The sequence below is a fragment of the Callorhinus ursinus genome, unplaced genomic scaffold, assembly GCF_003265705.2.
Source record: "Callorhinus ursinus isolate GAN/ISIS: 27379988/994484 unplaced genomic scaffold, GSC_fseal_2.0 scaffold15, whole genome shotgun sequence".
Classification (NCBI taxonomy): domain Eukaryota; kingdom Metazoa; phylum Chordata; class Mammalia; order Carnivora; family Otariidae; genus Callorhinus; species Callorhinus ursinus.
Window position 1 is genome coordinate 13,549,598 of NW_027397077.1, and position 24,687 is coordinate 13,574,284.

The window sequence follows — 24,687 nt, forward strand, 5'->3', positions numbered from 1 at the left end:
TTAATGATATAATAGCTCAAACAAATTGAAATTTTCACAGTAATATCAATAGAGAGATGGGGTGGAAGAATTGAACCATCAAATGGAAAAAGTTTATACATGCTGAACTCAAGAAGTATTCACTATACATTTCACCATAGAAATTGCCACTATCTACAATAGCCAAATTATGGAATCAACCCAAGTATCCCTTGATAGATGAATGGATAAAGAAGTGGTATATATACACAATGGAATGTTAGTCAACCATAAAAAGGAAGGAAATCTTGCCATTTGCAACGACCTAGATGGAGCTAAAGAGTATAATGCTAAATGAAATCAGTCAGAGAAACACAGATACCATATGTGGAATTTAAGAAACAAAACAAATGAGCAAAGGGAAAAAAAGAGAGACAGAGAGAGAGAAACAAACCAAGAAACAGACTCAGACCTATAGAGAACAAACTGATGGTTACCAGAGGGGAGGTGGGTAGGGGGATGGATGAAATAGGTGATGGGGATTCAAGAGTACACTTATCACGATGAGCACTGAGTAGTATATAGAACTGTTGAATCACTGTATTGTATACCTGAAACTAATATAACACTGTATGTTAAACACCCTGGAATTAAAATTAAAAATTAAAAAATTTTATCTTGATTTTACATTACATAACAGCTATAAACAGCAGACACTTATTCTTATGTGTATATGTATGTATATATATGTACATTTTAATGTCTATAATTTAGATGAAATTGGAAATGCACATGGTTTGTTTCCTCTTTAAAAAAGCATATTACTTAAATATGAGAAATCCTTATGTGAACTATAGGATGTTTTGCCACTTGCAGTTTACCATCTTTTCTACCTGCTAGAGTACACAACAGAATTACAGTACACATTGAAGCAAATATTAGAAATCACATGATAGGAAATAAAAGTACTCATTCTCTTAGAAAGAACATTATCTTTAATCTGAATCTTGTTAACATTGGTATCCTATAACAGAAGATACCAGAATTTACTCATCCTCATTAATGAAAGTGGCCAAAATAGGGGTTTATCCTCCAAATAGAATAATTTAACACATTTAAAATGATTGAGGCATCAGATAAATTTATTTGCAGAATAAGTCATTCTCACAGGTTTACTTACATGATAGTCAGCTTCAGGAAGTTTAATACCAGGAAATAGGTCACTAGTTATTCCATTAAATAAGGGTATATCATGTGACAGAAACTTCGGTTCATTTACATCTTTAATTGACCGAAGAAGCTAAAAATCATTCAAAAAGTGCAATATAAGTTACTTGTCCATATTCCCCACCCTCCCCACCAATAAAAGTCAAAGTTCCTCTCACATTGCTCTATGGAATCCCCATGCTAAAATGCCAACACTATGCTTATCAAGCCAGAAGGTCCTTGGATTCATATAAAGTATAATGAATAACATAACCCCAAAACTACTACTTCAACCTCACATGAAAAGGTTCAAAACCAACAACTCTCTTATTTGCCTACTTATAGCTCCTGATCAACTTCCCTAAAAAAAAAAAAAAAAAAAAAAAAAAAGTATCTTGTACTGAGGCTTTCATAACGTATATATTTAACACTTACCAGTATATCTTCATTTTCATTTGGAAATTTTAGTTTTAGGTTTCCAGCAGCCACTAAAACTGCTTTTACTGCTCGCATTCCATAGTCATAATGAAATTGTGACGAGAGCTGTTCTGAGCAAAGCCTGTAGGTCATCACTATTTTCACAGACAGAGGTTTTGCATTCAAAAATCCATAGGAGTAGAGGGAGATTTCTGCTATGAGGGCATAGTTTGGAACCATCATAGCCACAGTTCTAAAAAGAACCTGAAGTATATAACGAATGAAATCTATTACTTATATAACGGAAACCATTTTTAAAAGCTGAGCACAAGCATCCCAACAGAATGTGGTGATATTCAAGCTTATTCCTCTAATGCAGCACATTTTCATTAATTCTGTAATTTTTTTTCAGTAGCACTGTAATGGTTTCATGTACTTTAATATGCATTAGATGCCTAAAGAAGTTTTTAGAGGTTTACTTTGTAGGTAATGGCAAAGGTAAAAGGGAGATTTACAAACACATGTGAGGAAATTATACCATTTTAAGTGGATTGTGCTGTTAGATTTAATTAAATTTACACTCTTGCAAGATATTACCTTAAGATTGTCTGGTAATTCAGAACGTCCCGCATAGCCAGGGTTCATGGTAATGGCTACAAAGCAGTTTGGATTGAGCTTAAGTTCTGTCCCTTCAAAAACAAACACTTCCAGCTTCTGTTGAATGGCTCTCTGAATGCAAAGGATCTGTTGAGCTACCACTGACAACACTTCCAACTCAATCCGATTAAATTCATCAAAGCAAGCCCAAGCACCAGAAGAAGCCAGTCCTTTAAAAAACTAAGAACAAGGCAAAAGGAGGTGAGTTTTCTTACTAATGGGCATCATTTGTTAAACAAATATTTAATCTTTTAAGTCAAAACTGAAAATGAAGTCCAAAAAACCCCCAAGTATAAAAACAATGTCTTTACCCCTAAAACTGAGGTTCAAGCAATGCATAAACATTCAAATAATGTGCATTTGTTTCAGTTTATCCAGTTGGACCTAGCTGTAAGTTTATAACCTTCAATATGCAACTTTACCTTTCCCATTGCTAGATAATCTAGCCCATCCGAACAGTTGAACACCACACATTGGACAGCAAGAGCTTTAGCCAAGTCCTTCGTGGTTTCAGTTTTTCCTGTGCCTGCTGGCCCCTCTGGAGCTCCTCCAAGGTTCAAATAGAAGGCACCTATCTGAAGAGAAAAATATATGTGAAAAGAAATCCATGCTTAACTGAAAAAAAAAAGAAAAGAAAAAGAAAACCTATAGTAGAAAATTGCTTACAAAATTGACTTATTCTTATTTGTAGCTTTAAAGGAGCAGTAATACAATTATATCATTCAGTTAATTTTTAGCATGCACTTTTCCAGCTGCACAAGGAAAAGTGTATTATAATACCTCATGGGTATCCATTTGCCTTTACAAACAAAGAGAATCTAGCCTTGAGGTATTGACATTGGGTCAGAAAGGTTTGATTAGAGATGGTTGTGGGGACAGTTGTGGAGATCATTAACGACAATCTCTATGGCTATCTGCCAAGAGCCAACACCTGCAAATGAGTGTTGTAAATGGGGGCCCATCAGTTGGAAGAGAAACAGATGACTTTTTACAGAATTTTGCTCAAAATTCACCTGGCTATGGTACTCCACTCATGGTATGTTTTCCATTTTCTCCATTCCTACAACACTGTTCTGTACTTCTCTTACTGGCATGATCACTTTCAACCTTGCATTACACTTAATTTTGTAGACTGTTTTTCCTCTCAATTAGTCTTTAAGCTGCTTGAGAGCAATGTCACCAATTTCTGAATTCTTTCTGTGTCCCCTGAAGGACTAGAACAGTGGCTGGAAAATTTTAGAAGCATATAAATAACAGTCAACTCCAACCATGGAGTTTCTTTCAAGAAAACTGGTATGAGAGTTAAGTATGAAACCTAACTCCTTTTAGAAAAAAATAGTTAAGGGACCAAGGTTGTACATATGGTACAGGTAAGGCATACACGGGAACTCTCTGTACTTTCTGCTTAAGTTTTCCGTGAACCTAAAACTGCTCTAAAAAAAAGTCTATTAAAAAATAATTTAATAAAGGGGAGGAGCAAGATGACGGAGGAGTAGGAGACCTGGATTTCGTCTGGTCCCAGGAATTCAGCTGAATAGGGATCAAACCATTCTGAACACCTACGAACTCAACAGGAGATCGAAGAAAATAGCAGCAACTTTCTGAACAGAAAAGCAACCACTTTCTGGAAGGTAGGACGTGCGGAGAAGTGAATCTGAGGCCATATTTGGGAGGATAGACGGCGGGGGAGGGGGCCTCCGTCGGCTCCTTCTGGCAAGTGATAGAGCCGCGGAGCACAAAATCGGAACGTTTAGAAGTCGGCTCCGCTGAGGGATGTCGCTCCAGTGGCTAAGCGGGGGGTGGAACACTCACTGGGACAGTGTGGTCTCAGGACCCTCGGGGTCACAGAAAGACCGAGGGTGTCTGAGTGCGGCAGAGCTCCCAGGTACCAGAGTGGGGAAGCCAGCTGCAGAGACGGAGCTGAGGCGCGGGCTCTCAGCTCGGGGTTGCCATAAACTGTGATCCGCGGCCCAGTCGGGCCACTGCTCCTCCAGCAGGGACCCAACAAGCAGCAGATCTGGGGAGACTCCCCTTCCTCCTCCGGGAGAAGCGGCGCGGGAGCGCACCGCAGGGATCTGCTGGGTTTGGAGACTCCACACCGGGTCGGGTGCCAGAGATAGAAACGCTCAGTCACAGGCCGGGTGAGCACAGAGTGCGGCCGGAGACCGGGGAGACGGAAGTGACTGACTACTTTTCTCTGGGGGCTCACCAAGGAGCGGGGCCTGAGTTCTCAGCTCCTCCAGGCAGAGATTGGGAGGCTGCCATTTTCATTCTCGTCCTCCAAAGCTGTGTGGAAATCTTGCAGGGAACAAAAGCTCCCAAGAGCAAACCCACGCAGATTACTTAGCCCAGAGCGGCATGGAGTGGATAATTCCGCCTCCGGCAAAGACATTTGGGAACCACGGCAACAGGCCCCTCCCCCAGAAGATCAGCAAGAACAGCCCGCAAGCCAAGACCAGTTTACCTATCAATGAGAATGGGAGAATGCCAGCGCTAGGGGAATACTGCACATAGAATTCATGGCTTTTTTCCCATGATTCTTTAGTTGTTCAAAGTTAATTTTTTAAATTTTCTTTATTTTTTTCTATTTTTTTCATTGAATTTCTCTTCTTTCCTTTTTCAATCAACATCTTATCAATTCCTTTTTTAAAATCTTTTTTAATTTTCATTTTTACAGCCATATTCTATCCCTTCATTGTATTTAACCCCATTTTTTGTATATATATGTTTCTCTTTCTTTAAAATTTTGGGATACAGTTTCTTCTAACAGACCAAAATATACCCTAAATCTAATGTATGACGTTGTCCTAGTCTCCCACCTGATCACATTCTCTTTTAATTTTTTTCATTCTTTTTTCAACCAACTTCTTATCTTAACAATTCCTTTTTTAAAATCTTTTTAAATTTTCATCTTTACAGTCATATTCCATCCCTTCATCGTACTTACCCTTATTTTTGTATATATATATGTTTTCCTTTCTTTAAAATTTTGGGAGGCAATTTCTTCTAACAGACCAAAATACACCCAAAATCTACTGTGTGGCTCTATTCTATTCACCAGCCTGATCATATTCTTTTTTTTTCTTCCCCTTTTCTTTTCCCCCTGGTTTCAGGTCTCTTCTGATTTGTTTAGTGTATATTTTTCTGGGGTCGTTGTTACCCTTTTAGCAGTTTGTTCTCTCATTCATCTGTTCTTCTCTGAACAAAATGACAAGATGGAAAAACTCACCTCAAAAAAAAAAACAAAAAACAAAAAAACAAGAGGCAGTGTCGACTGTCAGGGACCTAATCAATATGGACATTAGTAAGATGTTGGAACTAGAGTCCAGAATGACGATTATAAAGATACTAGCTGGGCTTGAAAAAAGCACAGAAAATACTAGAGAATCCCTTTCTGGAGAAATAAAGGAACTAAAATCTAACCAAGTCAAAATCAAAAAGGCTATTAATGAGGTGCAATCAAAAATGGAGGCTCTAAATGCTAGGATAAATAAGGCAGAAGAGAGAAATAGTGCTATAGAACACCAAATGATGGAGAATAAAGAAGCTGAGAAAAAGAGAGATAAACAACTACTGGATCACAAGGGGAGAATTTGAGAGATAAGTGATACCATAAGGCGAACAACATTAGAATAATTGGGATCCCAGAAGGAGAAGAAAGACAGAGAGGGGCAGAAGGTATATTGGAGCAAATTATAGTGGAGAATTTCCCCAATTTGGGGAAGGAAACAGGCATCAAAATCCAGGAGGCACAAAGAACCCCCCTCAAAATCAATAAAAATAGGTCAACAGTCTGACATCTAATAGTAACACTCACAAGTCTCAGAGACAAAGAGAAAATCCTGAAAGCACCTCAGGACAAGAGGTCTGTAACCTACAATGGGAGAAACATTAGATTGGCAGCAGACCTATCCACAGAGACCTGGCAGGCTAGGAAGGACTGGCATGATATATTCAGAGCACTAAACGAGAAAAATATGCAGCCAAGAATATCCAGCTAGGCTGTCATTGAAAAGAGAAGGAGAGATAAGCTTCCAGGACAAAGAAAAACTAAAAGAATTTGTTAACACCAAACCAGCCCTACAAGAAATATTGAAAGGGGTCCTCTAAGCAGAGAGAGCCTAAAAGTAGCACAGACCAGAAAGGAACAGAGACAATATACAGTAACAGTCACCTTACAGCCAATACAATGGCACTAAATTCATATCTTTCGAGAGTCGCCCTGAATGTAAATGGGCTAAATGCCCCAATCAAAAAACATACGGTATCAGATTGGATTAAAAAAAAAAAAACAAGACCCATCAATATGCTGTCTGCAAGAGACTCATTTTAGACCCAAAGACACCTCCAGATTTAAAGTGAGGGGCTGGAAAACCATTTACCATGCACATCAAAATAGAGCTAGGATAGCAATCCATGTATCAGAGAAATTATATTTTAAACTGAAGACTGTAATAAGAGATGAGGAAGGACACTATATCGTACTTAAAGGGTCCATCCAACAAGAAGGTCTAACAATTTTAAATATCTATGCCCCTAACATGGGAGCAGCCAGTTATATAAGCCAATTAATGACAAAAGCAAAGAAACACATCGACAATAATACAATAATAGTGGGGGACTTTAACACCCCCCCTCACTGAAATGGACAAATCATCTAAGCAAAAGATCAACAAGGAAATAAAGGCTTTAAATGACACGCTGGACCAGATGGACTTCACAGATATATTCAGAACATTCCATCCTAAAGCAACAGAATACACATTCTTCTTGAGTGCACATGGAACATAATCCAGAATAGATCACAACCTGGGTCACAAATCAGGTCTCAACCAGTACCAAAAGACTGGGATCATTCCCTGCATGTTTTAAGACAACAATGCTTTGAAACTAAAACTCAATCACAAGAGGAAAGTTGTAAAGAACTCAAATACATGGAGGCTAAAGAGCATCCTACTAAAGAATGAATGGGTCAACCAGGAAATCAAAGAAGAATTTTAAAAATTCATGAAAACAAATGAAAATGAAAACACAACTGTTCAAAACCTTTGGGATGCAGCAAAGGTGGTCCTAAGAGGAAAGTATATAGCAACAGAAGCCTTTCTCAAGAAACAAGAAAGGTCTCAAATACACAATCTAATCCTACACCTAAGGGAGCTGGAGAAAGAACAGCAAATAAAGCCTAAACCCAGCAGAAAAAGAGAAATAATAAAAATCAGAACAGAAATCAATGAAATAGAAACCAAAAGAACAGTAGAACAGATCAATGACACTACGAGCTGGTTCTTTGAAGAATTAATAAGATTGATAAACCCCTGGCCAGACTTATCAAAAAGAAAAGAGAAAGAGCCCAAATAAATAAAATCATGAATGAAAGAGGAGAGATCACAACCAACACCAAAGAAATACAAACGATTATAAGAACATATTATGAGCGACTATATGCCAACAAATTAGACAATCTGGAAGAAATGGATGCATTCTTAAAGATGTATAAACTACCAAAACTGAACCAGGAAGAAAGAGAAAACCTAAACAGACCCATAACCAGTAAGGAAATTGAAGTGGTAATCAAAAATCTCCCAACAAACAAGAGCCCAGGACCAGATGGCTTCCCAGGGGAATTCTACCAGACATTTCAAGAAGAATTAATACCTATTCTTCTGAAACTGTCCCAAAAAATAGAAATGGAAGGAAAACTTCCAAACTTATTTTATGAGGCCAGCAATACCTTGATCCCCAAACCAGACAAAGACCCCATCAAAAAGGAGAATTACAGACCAATATCCCTGATCAACATGGATGCAAAAATTCTCACCAAAATACTAGCCAATAGGATCCAACAGTACATTAAAAGGATTATTCACCATGACCAAGTGGGATTTATCCCTGGGCTGCAAGGTTGGTTCAACATCTGCAAATCAATCAATGTTATACAATACATTAATAAAAGAAAGAACACGAACCTTATGATCCTCTCAATGGATGCAGAAAAAGTACAGGAACCTTTCTTGATTTAAACTCTTCACAGGGTAGGGATAGAGGGTACATACCTCAATATCATAAAAGCCATCTATGAAAAACCCACAGCAAATATCATACTCAATGGGGGAAAACTGAGAGCTTTTTCCCTAAGGTCAGGAACACGGCAAGGATGTCCACTATCACCACTGCTAGTCAACATAGTACTAGAAGTCCTAGCCTCGGCAATCAGACAACAAAAAGAAATAAAAGGCAGTAAAGAAGTCAGTAAAAGAAAAAAAATCAGTAAAGAAGAAGTCAAACTCTCACTTTTTGCAGATGATATGATACTTTATGTGGAAAACTCAAAGACTCCACCCCAAAACTGCTAGAACTCATACAGGAATTCAGTAAAGTGGCAGGATATAAAATCAATACACAGAAATCAGTTGCATTAACCAGACAGAAGAAAGAGAAATTAAGGAATCGATCTCATTTACAATTGCACCCAAAACCATGAGATACCTAGGAATGAATCTAACCAAAGAGGCAAACAATCTGTACTCAGAAAACTATAGAATACTCATGAAAGAAATTGAGGAAGACACAAAGAAATGGAAAAACGTTCCATGCTCATGGATTGGAAGAACAAATATTGTGAAAATGTCTTTGTTACCTAGTGCAATCTACATATTTAAAGCAATCCCTATCAAAATACCATCAACTTTTTTCAAAGAAATGGAACAAATAATCCTAAAATTTGTATGGAACCAGAAAAAAACCCAAAAAGCCTGAGGAATGTTAAAAAAGAAAAGCAAAGCTAGTGGCATCACAATTCCAGACTTCAAGCTCTATTACAAAGCTGTAATCATCAAGATAGTAATCATCATGATAGTATGATAGTGGCACAAAAACAGACACACAGATCAATGGAACAGAATAGAGAGCCCAGAAATGGACCTTCAATTCCATGGTCAACTAATCTTTGACAAAGCAGGAAAAAATGTCCAATGGAAAAAAGACAGTCACTTCAACAAATGGTGTTGGGAAAACTGGACAGCCACATGCAGAAGAATGAAACTGGACCATTTCCTTACACCACACACAAAAATAGACTCAAAATGGATGAAAGACCTAAATGTGAGACAGGAATCCATCAAAATCCTTGAGGAGAACACAGGCAACAACCTCTTCAACCTCAGCCGCAGCAACTTCTTCCTAGAAACATCGCCAAAGGCAAGGGAAGCAAGGGCAAAAATGAACTACTGGGACTTCATCAAGATAAAAAGCTTTTGCACAGCAAAGGAAACAGTCAACAGAACCAAAAGACAACTGACAGAATGGGAGAAGATATTTGTAAATGACATATCAGATAAAGGGCTAGTATCCAAAATCTACAAAGAACTTATCAAACTCAACACCCAAAGAACAAATAATCCAATCAAGAAATGGGCAGAAGATATGAAGACATTTCTGCAAAGAAGACAACCAAATGGCCAACAGACACATGAAAAAGTGCTCAATATCGCTCGGCATCAGGGAAATCCAAATCAAAACCTCAATGAGATACCACCTCACACCTGTCAGAATGGCTAAAATTAACAAGTCAGGAAACGACAGGTGTTGGCAAGGATGCGGAGAAAGGGGAACCCTCCTACACTGTTGGTGGGAATGCAAGCTGGTGCAGTCACTCTGGAAAACAGTATGGACGTTGCTCAAAAAGTTGAAAATAGAGCTACCCTATGACCCAGCAATTGCACTACTGGGTATTTACCCAACAGATACAAATGTAGTGATCCGAAGGGGCACGTGCACCCCAATGTTTATAGCAGCAATGCCCATAGTAGGCAAACTATGGAAAGAACCCAGATGTCCATCAACAGATGAATGGATAAAGAAGATGTGGTGTGTGTGTGTGTCCTGTATACACACACACACACACACACACACACACACACACACAATAGAGTATTAGGCAGCCATCAAAAAAATGAAATCTTGCCATTTGCAACAACGTGAATGGAACTAGAGGGTATTATGCTAAGCGAAGTAAGTCAGTCGAGAAAGATATATATCATATGATCCTACTGATATGAAGAATTTGAGAAACAAGAGAGAGGATCATAGGGAAAGGGAGGGAAAAATGAAACAGGATGAAACCAGAGAGGGAGACAAACCGTAAGAGACTCTTAATCCCAGGAAACAAACTGAGGGTTGCTGGAGTGGTGGGGGGTGGGAGGGATGGGGTGGCTGGTGATGGACATTGGGAGGGTATGTACTATGGTGAGCACTGTGAATTGTGTAAGACTAATGAATCACAGACCTGTACCTTCTGAAACAAATAATACATTATATGTTAATAAAAATTTTTTTAAATAATTTAATAATAAAATCATTTTGATTAACAAACCGTATTTTACATTTACTAAAATAAAACAAGTTTATTAAAGGCAATATCAATATTTTACCCATCTTAAGTTTATAATTGCTATACTATTGATGCCTATTATCTCGATTGCTGGAAACCTCAGGTTCTCTCAAAATGCTTACAAATGGGTTCCCTTTATTATGGATAATAGAAATTTTTTTCAGTGTCTAGTGTTCTAGACAAGTGTTTAATGGGATTCTGATCTTACAAATCAAAGCTATGAGCTTCCCCAAGTATTCATAGCTTCTGATTTTTCTGAGGTCCCAGATAGGACACAGATGCTTGAGATTCATTTACCCAACACATATTGAGGGACTGTGTACTTGTTCACCCCTAGAGTAGAGAACAAGACAGACATGGTCCCTGCTCTCTGGTAGCTTCCTGAGAAAGTAGGTTTGGTGAAACATTTTACCCTAGATGCACCGGCACCCTTTACTGGCCATTGCATCCAATCCCCCAATTACTGTATCAGCTACAAATAGCTCAGAACTATCTTTTTCTCCTGAGAATTGCCCTCTATTAATAGGAGCTACTTTATCCATAAACACCTGAAAGCTTACTCACACGCCTGTTACCCTTAAAACTGTCAGTTAGCTTACCAGCAAAAATGGGTTTATTCAGGAATAGCAGACAAATGCAATTCAGAACATGCAAGCTACTACAAAACCACGGTTGTCTAGACAACAAAGGAGAGGAATGCTCTTTTATAGAAGAAAGGGCCCTATGGGAGGGGCTGTTATAAACAAGAAGTTCATTGGAGGAAATTGGGAGTTCCAAGCGTAGTAGCTTTTTATTGGCTGAGTTGTGATGGTCTCTCACTAGCTGGGCTCTTTCTGGACAAGAAGAAAGTCCTTATTCCTGTCTGGGAAGTCAAGTACATGCTTTTTCCTCTCAATTTTGCACAACAAGGGGTAGTAGAGCTTGAGAGCCTCTTCTGGTCTCCCAACTCCATTTTAGTGAGGTTTCCCTTTCTTTATTTTCGTACCCCTAGCCCCAGGGGTGACTGATAGCCAATGACCATAAAGGGATATAAAAGTCAGGCCCCTTTGCCTTAAAGTGGGGTACCCCCATGATGCCATTCATGCTCCAAAGCTCCCCCATGAGATCAGGCTAAGGCTATACTTCTGTTGAAACTACATCTTTATTTGGCTTTCCCCCCTATTTTCCTCACTTTCCTCCAGGTTTTTACTGAGGACATCTCCAGTAAATCATCTGCCCAAGAATCCCCATTTTGTCTCTGCTTCTAGAGAACTCAAGGACACTTTAATTTTACTTACTCAGCACAGATGGATTGGTGTTTCTTGATGCTTCTTCTCAATTCCCAGGTAGGGTTGCCAGATTTAGCAAATAAAAATGCAGAATGCCCAGTTAAATTTGAATTTCAGAGAAACAATGGATAATTTATTAGTATAAGTATGTCCTGTGCAATATTTGGGACATACTTATGCTAACAAATTATCCATTGTTTCTCTGAATTTCAAATTTACCTGAGAGTCCCATATTTTATCTGGCAACCTTATTCCCAGGTGGTTTGGGTTTTTTTGTTTTTGTTTGTTTTTTATAGTTATAGCTTTATCTTCCATAGCTTCTCAACAAGCACAGACCTTAGCACCACCCCCTACATTTCAGCTTTCTCCCTCCTCTTCAACAGAACTAACTTTGAGTTCTAAGGCTCAGATGGACTTTACTCATCTTCCTGTCAGGTCTCCCACAACCCCACTGCAAAAACTGATACCATTTTCTGAAGGTCCTGTTTTCTCTTTAAATCTCTAATACCTTAAATCTCTAATACCTTCTTTTTCTAATTATCCCCAATGGGAGTGACTCATGATTTTCAAGCATTAGTATCCAAACACTCTTGTATTCTACAAAAGCATCCAGAAGTAAATACTCATTACTATAATTTCATATAAAGGGATTTTGGGATGAGGAAGGGATAGCTCTATTCAACTATTACAGATAAGAGAATAAAATGAGGATAGCCATGTTAAATTTGGATAAGAAAATATGACAACAAACCAAAAAGTAATTTTTAATGTATGAATTAAAATAATTTAAATGCATACCAATGTTCTGTAACACCTGTCAGTTAGAGGTGTAATGACAAGTCGAGGTGAATTACCAAGATATTCATAAGCATATTTTACATTGCAATTAATGATACGAACTCGAGCATTTTCAAATTCCCAATAATATCGAAGCTGAGCAAGCCACTGGAAATCTGTATCATGGGACACACCTAGAAAGAATAAATTAAAACAAGACACATAATTCTGAAATGGAAAAATAATTTGAAAAATAGGTATCCTATCATCTTTTATAACAGCAAATAATTTGTTTTCCAGTATATAAAAGGTCATGTAAAATAAATTCTGTTGAAAGAGAAAAAGATGTATAGTATAAATCTTTGTTTCTAGAAGCTATTAATATTTTATCTTTAACATTACAGAAAAGAGTCACATACCCATATCAATCATGTCCATGACCACATCTCTGGCATGGACATCAATTGTAACCAAAGCTCCCAGAGTAATCCTGGTCTGCTTAGACAGTTTTCCCCTTACCAGCTCTACAATATCATTTAGTTGATTCTGAAGTTCCTTATAGTACTTCTTTAATGCCTACAAAATAAAAAAGCAATTAAACTTATGGTATATAGTATCTAAAACATGTATTTTATATACTCTTTTACAAAACAATTCTGACTTCATAATATATCTCAATATAGAAATGAATTCTAGAACAGAATGACTTTGTCTAAGCTTCATAAAATACAAGAACAAGTTTCCAAAGAATTGTATAATTTTAATGCTAGGTGTACAAACTGGTGGGAAGACTGCCTTTACAAAGAATAGATAAGCTACCTAAGAAACATAGCAGTAGAGAAGAATGTATATGTAAAAAAAAGCTTTGGGGCACCTGGGTGGCTCAGTTGGTTAAGCATCTGACTCTTGATTTTGGCTCAGGTCATGATCTCAAGGTTGTTAGATCAAGCCCCACTTCAGACTCCATGCTGGGCATGGAGCCTGCTTAAGATTCTCTCTCTCCCTCTGCCCCTCCCCCGTGCGTGCTATAAATACATACATACATACATACATACATACATACATATATACTTTACCTCTGTCCCACCACTTATAACTTCCTGTGTCTCAGAAGTCCAGAACATTTGAGAAACACAAAGTACAACTTGGCCAGGCCACTCTCGAACCCAGTCTTTTCTTGCAGATTCTGGATAGGCCTGAGTAATTAAAATGCATTTCTAACTTTAAAAGGTTATGGAAGGAATAAAAAGCTAAATGTCTAACAATAGGGAAATACAATATTTGGTACATTCATAGGCTAGAACATCACATAGTCATGAAAACTTTCAAATGACTATTTAAAAGAAAAATTGTTATAAATTATATTTTAAAATTATTTGTTTATTCATACAAGAGTAGAAAAATGAACATTAATATGTTAACAGTTATCTCTGGAAGAATTTAATTGTTGATTATTCTTAAAATTGATTTCTATATGATTTTTATGTTGCTTTGCTATGGGGAGGTGTCAAGTTTTCTATATAGAATACATATGATTTCTATTATAATGAAATATAAGGGTTTTATTAATCTGTAAAAAAAGTAGCCTGTCTAATAGATTATATATTGATGCTGCTTTAATTGAAAAGGAGACTATAAAATCTAGTGGAGGACTGGGTTAGTAGTTAGAACCCTTGTAGGATTTATCTATAGCTTTTCTAAAAACTTATATGACCAGAGTATACAATTTGAACAATTAAATATTTGTTGAATTATACATAATTTAACAATCTGTGCTTTTGAGTTCAAATTATACTCTCATTTCTTTCTAACATTTTTATGTTCAAAATGCAATTAAATGGATTGAGGGTGGAGTTTAACCTTTTAAAATAAAATAACATGCTTCAAGTGATAATAGTAGATTCAAATTATAAACTGAGAAAACTGCAGAACAAAATTTGAAGTTGACACTAATGGGAACTATATTTTTAATACAATAACACCAATCTTGGAAAAAATAACGTCGAACGTAAAGATATAAACTTAAATGCATTGTATTAGCAATATTTAGAAATAAAAACAAATGACAAGTTTCAAAGAAGGTAAGTTTCAAAGAATGTATGAGCCATTGCTAGGTATTTAGAAGGTAAATTTCTATACTGGTTAAGGAAATACTTTCATGGATAATGTTGATTTTTCTTCCTACATATTTTAATCTGTTTGGGGTCATAAATAGAAAAAGAACAGGAAAAAGTCAAGTTTTATCTGCAGGAACATTGAAGCTGACTAGAATAGCTACTGCAATAAAATGAGCTTCACCACGTGAAAGAAAAGGGTACCTCACTCATATAAAGTAAGTTTGCTGGATTTTAAAAGGCTGCAATGCAGCCTACAAAAATATACTGAATTTTATTATTCAAGATTAAGTTAACTGGATTAGCATAAGTAAGGTACATGTGGTACTTAGGTGTTACATTTCTTTCAAATATTATATACCCTATTTTAATGTTTGTTCATCTCATTTTGAGTTTCTAAGTAATTGTTTAGGTGTGAACAGCAGGGCATCATGCATTTAACACCCCTGTCTGAGGTTCTTTCTGATCCCAGGGGCTGTACACAAAATACCTAGAGGCTCTTCCATTTGCTCTTTATCTTGTTAATTCCTACTTTGGGTCTCACTTTCAATTTCACTTCCTGTAAGAGCCTAGCCCTAGAAAGGCGCCCCCCATCCTAACTCATATATACCTTATTCTTTCTCATAATACCTTTTGTCCTTTATAGCACTTAATCACATAGTATCAATTCTTACTAATATTATTATCTTAATGTTAGAAACAAAGAGTAAAAAATAATAAATGGTTTAAAATAGTAAGAACTGTAAATGTTAATTTACCAGCACAAATTCAAAACCTCCTAAAAAGAAAGCACTTGTGGAACATAGGGTGTACGTTAAATCTTAGGAAACACACCAGCCTGGCTGCCGCGATCACATCATGAATACTCCGTAGCATTAAATCTTCCACTTGAATGAGCCACTTTTCCACAGCACCTCGCGCTGCAGACGTGGAAATAAGGGCAATCAGCTGCACTCGCTCGCCTTCAGAGCTATACATGGCCTTAATATCCAAATTAGGAAGGAATTCCAACTTAGCAATGCCCTCGAAGCATTTTTTTAAATGAGGCTGAACTCTAAGTGGGTCTTTGGTCTCTGACAAAATCTCTAACATTTCATCATTAGATAAGAAGAAAAAACTAGAGAAAAACATGAAAATACAAATGCTTTAGTTATCCTTCATCACGTATCAGAAAATGCTTTAAGTTATAGCACAATTAATTATCCATCATACCGAGGGAAGAAAAGTCGTTTTTTTTCAAGATATGCATTAAGCCCTTTCATAATTTTCTCCAAAAGTTCGCTGCAGTTCTGCAATTTTTCCAATAAACCTGCTAAAGAAGCAGCAGCAAGAACCTAAAAGATACACATTTGTTCAGGTCAGCACTTATATACCAGATACAATTATAAGTCCTAAACATTTGTCTATAGTATATGTCAAAAATGTTGAAATGTCAAAAGGCTGATGAAAAGTGTTACAAAATTTTTTGTCATGTAGAACTATTGTAATTCAATAAATCAAAAAATATTCTTATCCAAGGATGCAAGTTACAAATGAGAAGTTATAACTGTCATGCACATTTTCATTTCTACTATATTCTTCTGAATGATGTGGGAAAAATCCTTTCGGTTGGTGTGTGGTTTAATTTTTACATTTACAGCTGTCAACTGTAAACAATCTACAGTATGCGTTGGTGAACTACATCCCATGGGCTAAATCCAACTTGCTGCTAGTGTCTTTTTTTTTTTTTCAGCTTTATAAGGTACAATTGACAAAAAAAAAAATTTGTATATATTTAAGGTGCACAACTTGATGTTTTGATACAGGAATGCACTCTGCTGCCGGTTTTTGTATGACCTGTGAGCTAAGAATTTTTTTTATACTTTTAAAAGGATGAAAAAATGAAAAGAAAAATCATATTTCATGGCACATGAAAATGTCACTGTCCAGAAAGTTTTGTTGTAGCGCAGACACATCCGTGCAGTTACATACTGTCTCTGGCTGCTTTCTCCCTACTACAGTGGTAGACTTGTGAAGTTGCAAAAAGACTGTATGTCCCACAAAGTCTAAAATATTTACCACCTGGTCCTCTGCAGAAAAAAGTTGCTGACTTCTGACCTATAAGAAATCATGTTTCACAAAGGTTCTGAGATTACTGTGTAAGGCAAAATCCTTGGAATGCATCCATTTCAGCGTACTGTTGACTCCCAATAAGTCCAGCATGGCTAATTTTCATCCAGCATTGGAAGAAATTTTTATTTCTTAAGTTGAATACCAGATAAAAAAAAAGTGGATATATATCTATGGACTATGTGTACTATGTGTATGAAAAATACATAGTCTGTCTTTCAACATGAGATTCACACTCAACAAGGTGCTATACTCACTAGGGGAGACACATAGCAAGTGAGGCCAACTGAGAGAACTGCAGATTCTTTGTTCCCATTGCTCCCAAGCATATAGAGTCATTGAGTAGAATGTCAGGTCAATCACCTATACTCATTCTCTCTTTCTCTTTCTCTCTCCCTACCCCCTCCCCCCTCCATCTTATTTTATTTTACAGTTTATTTTACAAGAGAAGCATAGCAGTGAGTGTCTATCGCAGTCAAATGAGTTAAATGTGCATTTGAGGCAGCTACACTATTAGAGTTATAAGTAGTGTATCGTATGAATTGAAATGTAAAGCTATTTTAATGCTTGACGCTTTCTTCTGTTTTTCTGAACTTTCCAGTTTGTCTACAGTGAGCAGGTTTTGTTTCTGTAATCAGAAAAAAAAGAGAGCCAGATGCTTTCTTTAATAACCACAATGAAAGGCTCCCTTTATTTGTAAGAGACAAAACAAATGCTTCACCTTTGGATCTTTTGCACAGAACTTCATGATATCTCTCCAATGTCTGTCTACTGTCTGAAACTGACGCCCTTCTTCTGGCATCTGTTGCATGATATCCTCAGAACAAAATATGGGCTCCAGGTACAGCCAGTGAGCTTGTACTTTTAACCATTCATCAATCGTTTCTTGTATTCGGATCAAGCGGTCTTCCCAGGCCTTAATGAAAAGCACACTGTACTAAATTCCAGTTATTTTTTTAAAGATTTTATTTATTTGTTAGAGAGAGAGAGAGAGAGAGGAAGCACAAGCAGGGAGAGCAGCAGACTCCCCGCTGAGCAAGGAGCCCAATGCGGGACTCAATTCCAGGACTCTGGGATCATGACCCAAGCTGAAGGCAGATGTTTAACTGACTGAGCCACCCAGGCGTCCCCTAAATTCCAGTTATTAAAGAAAAAACATAAATTACAGCAAGGAGGGACACCTGGGTGGTGGCTCAGTCAGTTAAGCATCTGCCTTCAGCTCAGGTCATGATCCTGAGATCCTGGGATCGAGTCCCGAGTGGGGCTCCTTGCTCAGCGGGGAGTCTGCTTCTCCTTCTGCCTGCTGCTCTCCCTGCTTGTGCTCTCTCTCTCTCCAACAAATAAATAAAATCTTTTAAAAAATTACAGCAAGGGATATTTATTTAAAATAGTTACTGTTATTTTTAAATCAATGCAAAACAGCTCAAGGTCATTTGTGGGTATCATATGGACTTAGAAAAACTCTAGGAAGTCCCAAGTTGTCCTAAGTCATTGAAACTCACCATAGGAAATGACTAGTTATTTAGACCAATTTCTTAATCTTTAGGGAACCATTCCAAGCCCGAAAAGCATCCAGAAATATCTTGCTGTACACCAGTGGTTATCAACCTAGGGGCTATTTTGCTCTCCACCCCAGGGGACATTTGACAATGTCTGGAGACATTTTCATTTGTCACAACTGAAAGGAGAGTGCTGCTAATATCTCGTGGGTAGAGGCCAGGAACACCACTAAATTTCCTAACATGTACAAGACAGCCTCCACGACAAAGAATTATTGAGCTCAAAATGTCATTAGTACCAGGTTGAGAAATCCTACTCTACATCAACACAACTTGGAGGGGGTAGGGGGAGGGACAAGCAAACAAGTCTCCTTATTCTCATAGGTTTCCTAGAATTGACAAGATATTTTACTAGCTGAAGACCATTATACAATCTCTTTGGTTCTTAAATATGTGGCCTAAGATCCTATGTGTCAAGAAATTAGGCCTCCTATTTTTATTGTTTTAAAAGCTATTAGAGCTTTAAAATTTTTTCTTGTAAATTCTCCCTTGTTAGATAAGAAATTTCTACAAAAGACATAATATCTCATCAGGAGAAGTAGACCAGCCTGATTCATGGGAAAATGTGTAGCATTATATCCTTTTGGAAGAACACCATTCTGTCTTCTCCAAATATTGAGAGCCAAGGTCTTCCATGAAAGCACTATTTATGTTCAAATTAAAACCAGACTACCTTGGCTTGAATCCCAGTTCTGTCATTTATTACCTGGGTGAATGCGGGTAAATTACCTATCTTCCAATGCCTTGGTCTCCTTATCTCTGAGTACAGATAACATTGCCCATCTTGAACATCTGTTATGGGGGTTAGATGGTTTAATAAATGTAAAGCCCCTAGAGCAGGGGCTGTAAATATCAAGGGAAGCATCCATTTGTTTCCTGTGTTTTCCCCCATTTTATATAGCCCCCAGTTAGAACTTTGATACTAGCCATGAAGCTATTAATTATAATTTGTTTGCTTTCTGTATTTACCCATATCAACTATAAGAATATGAAATAATCTAAGTCTCAAATATCATTTGTTTTGATATCAAGTGGACCATAATTCATTAATTATTCTAAAAGGCCCTCAAGCTGGTTGTTTACAAATATAGCTAAAATATGGTATATAGAACTTCATTATAAGTTACAAGAATATAGCATGAAACAGGGTCTAGGCTGCCTAAAGTTAGAATCAATAATACCAACTGTTTTCCTTCCAAGTCTACCACTGTCATTGGGAAAGTTTTTTTAATAAAACAAATCTGCTCTTTTCAAAATTACTAGAGTTAATGTCTCAGATCTGTTCTATATGGTTCCACACTAATTGTAAATATCTGTTCCTGTATGTCACCAAAGCTATCCAACAAACTGACTTATTTCCACAAGACTATATATGTAATAAGATTACAATTTTTATAAATGACCAGAAGCTATCATATTTGGCATACCTTGATCTCTTTTTCAAATGGTTTGATGAAAGGTGAGCCTCTCATTGTCTGAGTTTTTATAATTTGATCATCAAGGAGAGTCTGAATCTCATCTACTGAAGAAAGAATAGAGACTCCAGTATCACGATATGGACTTATATGAAAAGCAATATCATCCCAGGTTCCCATCATTGTATGCAGGGCTTTCTCTAATGAAAATTCCTAAAAGGGAGAAAAGGAGAAAGAAGGGGCTGGTGAAGAAAGGTCTTATTTACTGTATCGACTTTCCCTGGTGAATCCAGTAAGCATTGGATGCATTACACAGTCATTTTCTTAGCATAAGACACTGTAACTCTCTTTAAGTTAAAAAGGTTTCTCAAACAATTTAAAAATTCCTAAGAATAATAATGTAGTTTTAAAAAAAAATTCACTTGGGCGCCTGGGTGGCTCAGATGGTTAAGCGTCTGCCTTCGGCTCAGGTCATGATCCCAGGGTCCTGGATCGAGTCCCGCATCGGGCTCCCTGCCCGTTGGGAGCCTGCTTCTCCCTCTGCCTCTCTCTCTCTCTCTCTCTCTGTCTGTCTGTCTCTCATGAATAAATAAATAAAATCTTTAAAAAAAATTCACTTGCTAGGAAAACTACTACTGTCATTATTAAAGTAGACACTAGAATAAAATACCTGCTGAACTTTCTGTGAAGTAGCCTTTCTACAGGCTACAGTCTGATATACTTTCTGTATATTTCAAGAACCCTAGAAGGTCATACTTATTCTGCTAGAATGCACACGCATCACATGACACACACACATGAAGAAGTCAAAGGAGCCATTTTTAGTTTGGATTTCCTACAAAGAATAGTATAAAAGTACACACGTTGTCGGGGGAAAAAAGAGTGGTCTCCTATTGTGTTCCTCCATCTCTTCCCACTACTATCCAGTACTATATACTCAACCCCAACAAAAACTGTGATCATTTGATTAACAAATTCATCAAATAAAGTATTTCAGTTGATCTTCATATTTACCTTGCTTGCACCTGCACTTATCACTTCAAATTTTTCCAAGTATGGTGTAAGGTTTAATTTTAAAATTTTTCTCAGTGTAGTTCCAGAATCTGGAGTCAAGTCATAGCCTACAATTTCTGATATCTGTTTCCAGTGACGAGTTCTCATTCCTGGATTACATAAGATGGAGACAGTAGGGATATAATCCTAATGGTGAAAATATAAACAATAATGAGTCACTCTTTTGACTGCCACGCACACATAGATTTTATAGATGAAGTCTCAATAGTGTAAAGATTACAGTTCTTGAAATTATTTGACATATTTGATGAGTCCAGTCAAAATCCCAATTAGATTTTAGAGGAGAAGAGAAACTAACAAAATGATTCTAAAGTTCACCTACACAAATAAACATTTAGAAAGACCAGAAAAATTTAAGAGCAAAAAAGAAGAGGGGTAAATATTCTATATGATATTAAACTATATGATAAGACTATGCTAATTAAAACTGTGGTATTATTATAGAAACACAAAGTTGTATATATTATATGTAGAAACATATAACGTAACATAATATATAGTTACAAATACACACACATACACACATAACATAAATGGGGGAAAAGCCTGCACCAAAATGCCAAAATGTAACTTCTGTTTGGAAGTGAAGATTAACTACCAAATGAAAATACTTAGTTCATCATTCTTGATATTGACATTAGAACATTTTCTTTATTTTTTAAAAGTTTTTTTCATTATTATGTTCAGTTAGCCAAAATATAGTACATCATTAGTTTTTGATGTAGTGTTCAATGATTCATTAATTGCATATAACACCCAGTGCTCATCACAACACGTGCCTTCCTTAATTTTCTTTAAAATCAAGAACAAGATAAGCACACCTGTTATTACCACTTCTAATGAACACTGTATTGAGTGTCCCAGCCAGTGAAGTAATATAAACAAATAAAAGATTGGGGAATAGAAATTTAAAAAACAAAACTACCCAAAGAAAACCAAAACATGAATTCAAAAAGACATATGCATGCTATGTTTACTGCAGTATTATTTATAATACCCAAGACATGGAAGCAACCTAAGTGTCCATCAATAGATGAATGGAAGAGGATGTGGTATATACACAATGGAATATTACTCAGCCACAAAAAAGAATGAGACGAGGGCACCTGGTGGCTCAGTCAGTTAAGCCTCCAACTCTTGATTTTGGCTCAGGTCATGATCTCAGGGTTGATAGAGCCCCAAGGGACACTTTGCACTGGGCATGGAGCATGCCTAGGGTTCTCTCTCTCTTCCTCTCCCTCTGCCCCTCCCCCCACACTCACGCACGTATGCATACTCTCTCTCTAAAAAAAAAAAGAATGAGATCACACCATTTGCAACATGGATGGATCTAGGGGGTATAATGGAAAAAAAACTGACATTGTTCACAGATTATTGTCTATGTACAATGACTGGATATTAAATTAATATAAATAAAATTAAAAGAATTACTATATATAAGCCACAGATAGCATAATTAACAAAAAGATCAATTTACGATAGCAACAAGAAAATAAAGTACCTAGGGATAAATTTTGTTTAATTTTTTAAAGTTTATTAGTATCTTTTTTAGTAATCTCTACACCTAACTTGGGCTCAAACCCAAACCCTAAGATCAAGAGTCACATGTTCTTCCAACTGAGCCAGCCAGGTGCCCATACCTAGGGATAACTTAAGTGAAAGCTGTGCAAAGCTATTTTGGAGAAACCATGTAACTTTATTAAAAGATGTTAAAGAAAATCTAAATACCATGCACTGATAGATTCATTATCATATAACTGACAAAAGAATATTACCCAGAATATATTATTAAAAATTTCATAAATTAACAATAAAAACAACAGAAACAACCACTGAAACAAAAATGACAAAAGAGTCAAAGGGTCTAAATAAACATTTCACAGAAGAAATATGAAATGTAAGTACTTTGAGGGATCTTTGCTCATAGACCATAAGTAGGAAAATCAATGAATTAGTTAAGTAAGCAATATATAGCAGTGAAAATGAAGGACTACAGTCATTCCCAAGACATGGATGAGTTTTAAAAACATAAGACTGAGTGAAAAAAAATCAAGTCACGTAAGACGAAAAATGGATGATATATTTTTATAAATTGTTACATACAAATGTGAACAAACAAAAGAATTACAAACAATTTATGACACACTTATCTTCAAGGGGGATTAAGGGATTTAAAATTGGGAAGGATTACATAGAGAGAAGCAAGAGTATTGATAATTTTTTAATTTTAAAGAATAGGTAAGAGTTCATGCATGTTCATTTTCTTCATAGCTTACATGTATGTTACATATAGTCCTCAAGTATTAGATAATAAAAATGTGTTAAGAGAGAGAGATAGAGAAAGAACACTTATCTCTTCCTGTTCCCAATCTAATTCAAAGCCCAACAAAATCATATTTACACTTCTGGTCACGTCCCTAGTAAAGCCTTATCTCTTTTCCAAATGACAAAATTAATTGCTCCATGCCCTTTTCTTTCAGAGGATACTGCTATCCTCTACCTATGAATTTCTTCATTCTGCCTCGTATTACCAGTTATTTACAGCAATTTCTCTTGCTATATTGTGTTCTCTCTGAGGGGCAAAAGTCAATTTCTGTGACCTGGACAAGAAAAATATTGAACTAGAAGACTCTAATGTCAATATCCAAGCCATTAATTACGTAAAAAAATTTTTTTTAAAGATTTTATTTATTTATTTGAGAGAGAGAGAATGAGAGATAGAGAGCACAAGAGGGAAGAGGGTCAGAGGGAGAAGCAGACTCCCTGCTGAGCAGGGATCCCAATGTGGGACTCGATCCTGGGACTCCAGGATCATGACCTGAGCCGAAGGCAGTCACTTAACCAACTGAGCTACTCAGGTGCCCTGTAAAAAAAATTTTTAAAAAGACATTTAGATTGGAAAGAAAAACATAAAACTATCTCTATTTACAGGTTATATGATCTCATATATAGAAAATTCTAAGGAATTCATTTATTTTTTAATATTTTTTAAGTAATCTATACACCCAACATGGGGCTCAAACCCTGATATCAAGAGTTGCAGTCTCCACCACTTGCACCAGTCAGGTGCCCCACTAAGGAATTCATTTAAAAACTGTTAAAACTTAAAAAAAATTAAAAAATTAAAAAAATAAAAATAATTTAAAAAAATAAAAATAAAATAAAAAAATAAAAAAATAAAAAAAAAACTGTTAAAACTGATCATCATCATTAGCCATCAGGGAAATTCAAATCAAAACCATATTGAGATACCACCTTACACCAGTCAGAATGGCAAAAATTGACAAGGCAAGAAACAACAAATGTTGGAGAGGTTGTGGAGAAAGGGGAACCCTCTTACACTGTTGGTGGGAATGCAAGTTGGTACAGCCACTTTGGAAAATAGTGTGGAGGTGCCTCAAAAAATTAAAAATAGAGCTACCCTATGACCCAGCAATTGCACTCCTGGGTATTTACCCCAAAGACACAGATGTAGTGAAGAGCCATATGCACCCCAATGTTCATAGCAGCAATGTCCACAACAGCCAAACTGTGGAAAGAGCCGAGATGCCCTTCAACAGATGAATGGATAAAGAAGATGTGGTGTATATATACACAATGGAATATTATGCAGCCATCAAAAGGAATGAGATCTTGCCATTTGCAACGACGTGGATGGAACTGGAGGGTGTTATGCTGAGTGAAATAAGTCAATCACAGAAAGACATGTATCATATGACCTCACTGATATGAGGAATTCTTAAT

At 36.6% G+C, this 24,687-nt stretch overlaps 1 protein-coding gene across 1 annotated transcript in view; it reads right to left on the reverse strand.

Moving 5' to 3' along the window:
- Nucleotides 1–24,687, reverse strand: part of DNAH12 (dynein axonemal heavy chain 12) — a 233,005-nt gene that overhangs the window by 146,567 nt on the left and 61,751 nt on the right. The window contains exons 18-29 of the mRNA XM_025885603.2: nucleotides 20,884–21,069; nucleotides 19,882–20,082; nucleotides 17,617–17,811; nucleotides 15,999–16,120; nucleotides 15,621–15,903; nucleotides 13,749–13,868; nucleotides 13,092–13,248; nucleotides 12,694–12,866; nucleotides 2,661–2,813; nucleotides 2,179–2,418; nucleotides 1,600–1,845; nucleotides 1,139–1,258 (exon numbers count right to left, since the gene is read on the reverse strand). Of these exons, the coding sequence (XP_025741388.2) occupies nucleotides 1,139–1,258; nucleotides 1,600–1,845; nucleotides 2,179–2,418; nucleotides 2,661–2,813; nucleotides 12,694–12,866; nucleotides 13,092–13,248; nucleotides 13,749–13,868; nucleotides 15,621–15,903; nucleotides 15,999–16,120; nucleotides 17,617–17,811; nucleotides 19,882–20,082; nucleotides 20,884–21,069 (2,196 nt within the window). The remainder of the gene's footprint in view (nucleotides 1–1,138; nucleotides 1,259–1,599; nucleotides 1,846–2,178; nucleotides 2,419–2,660; nucleotides 2,814–12,693; nucleotides 12,867–13,091; nucleotides 13,249–13,748; nucleotides 13,869–15,620; nucleotides 15,904–15,998; nucleotides 16,121–17,616; nucleotides 17,812–19,881; nucleotides 20,083–20,883; nucleotides 21,070–24,687) is intronic.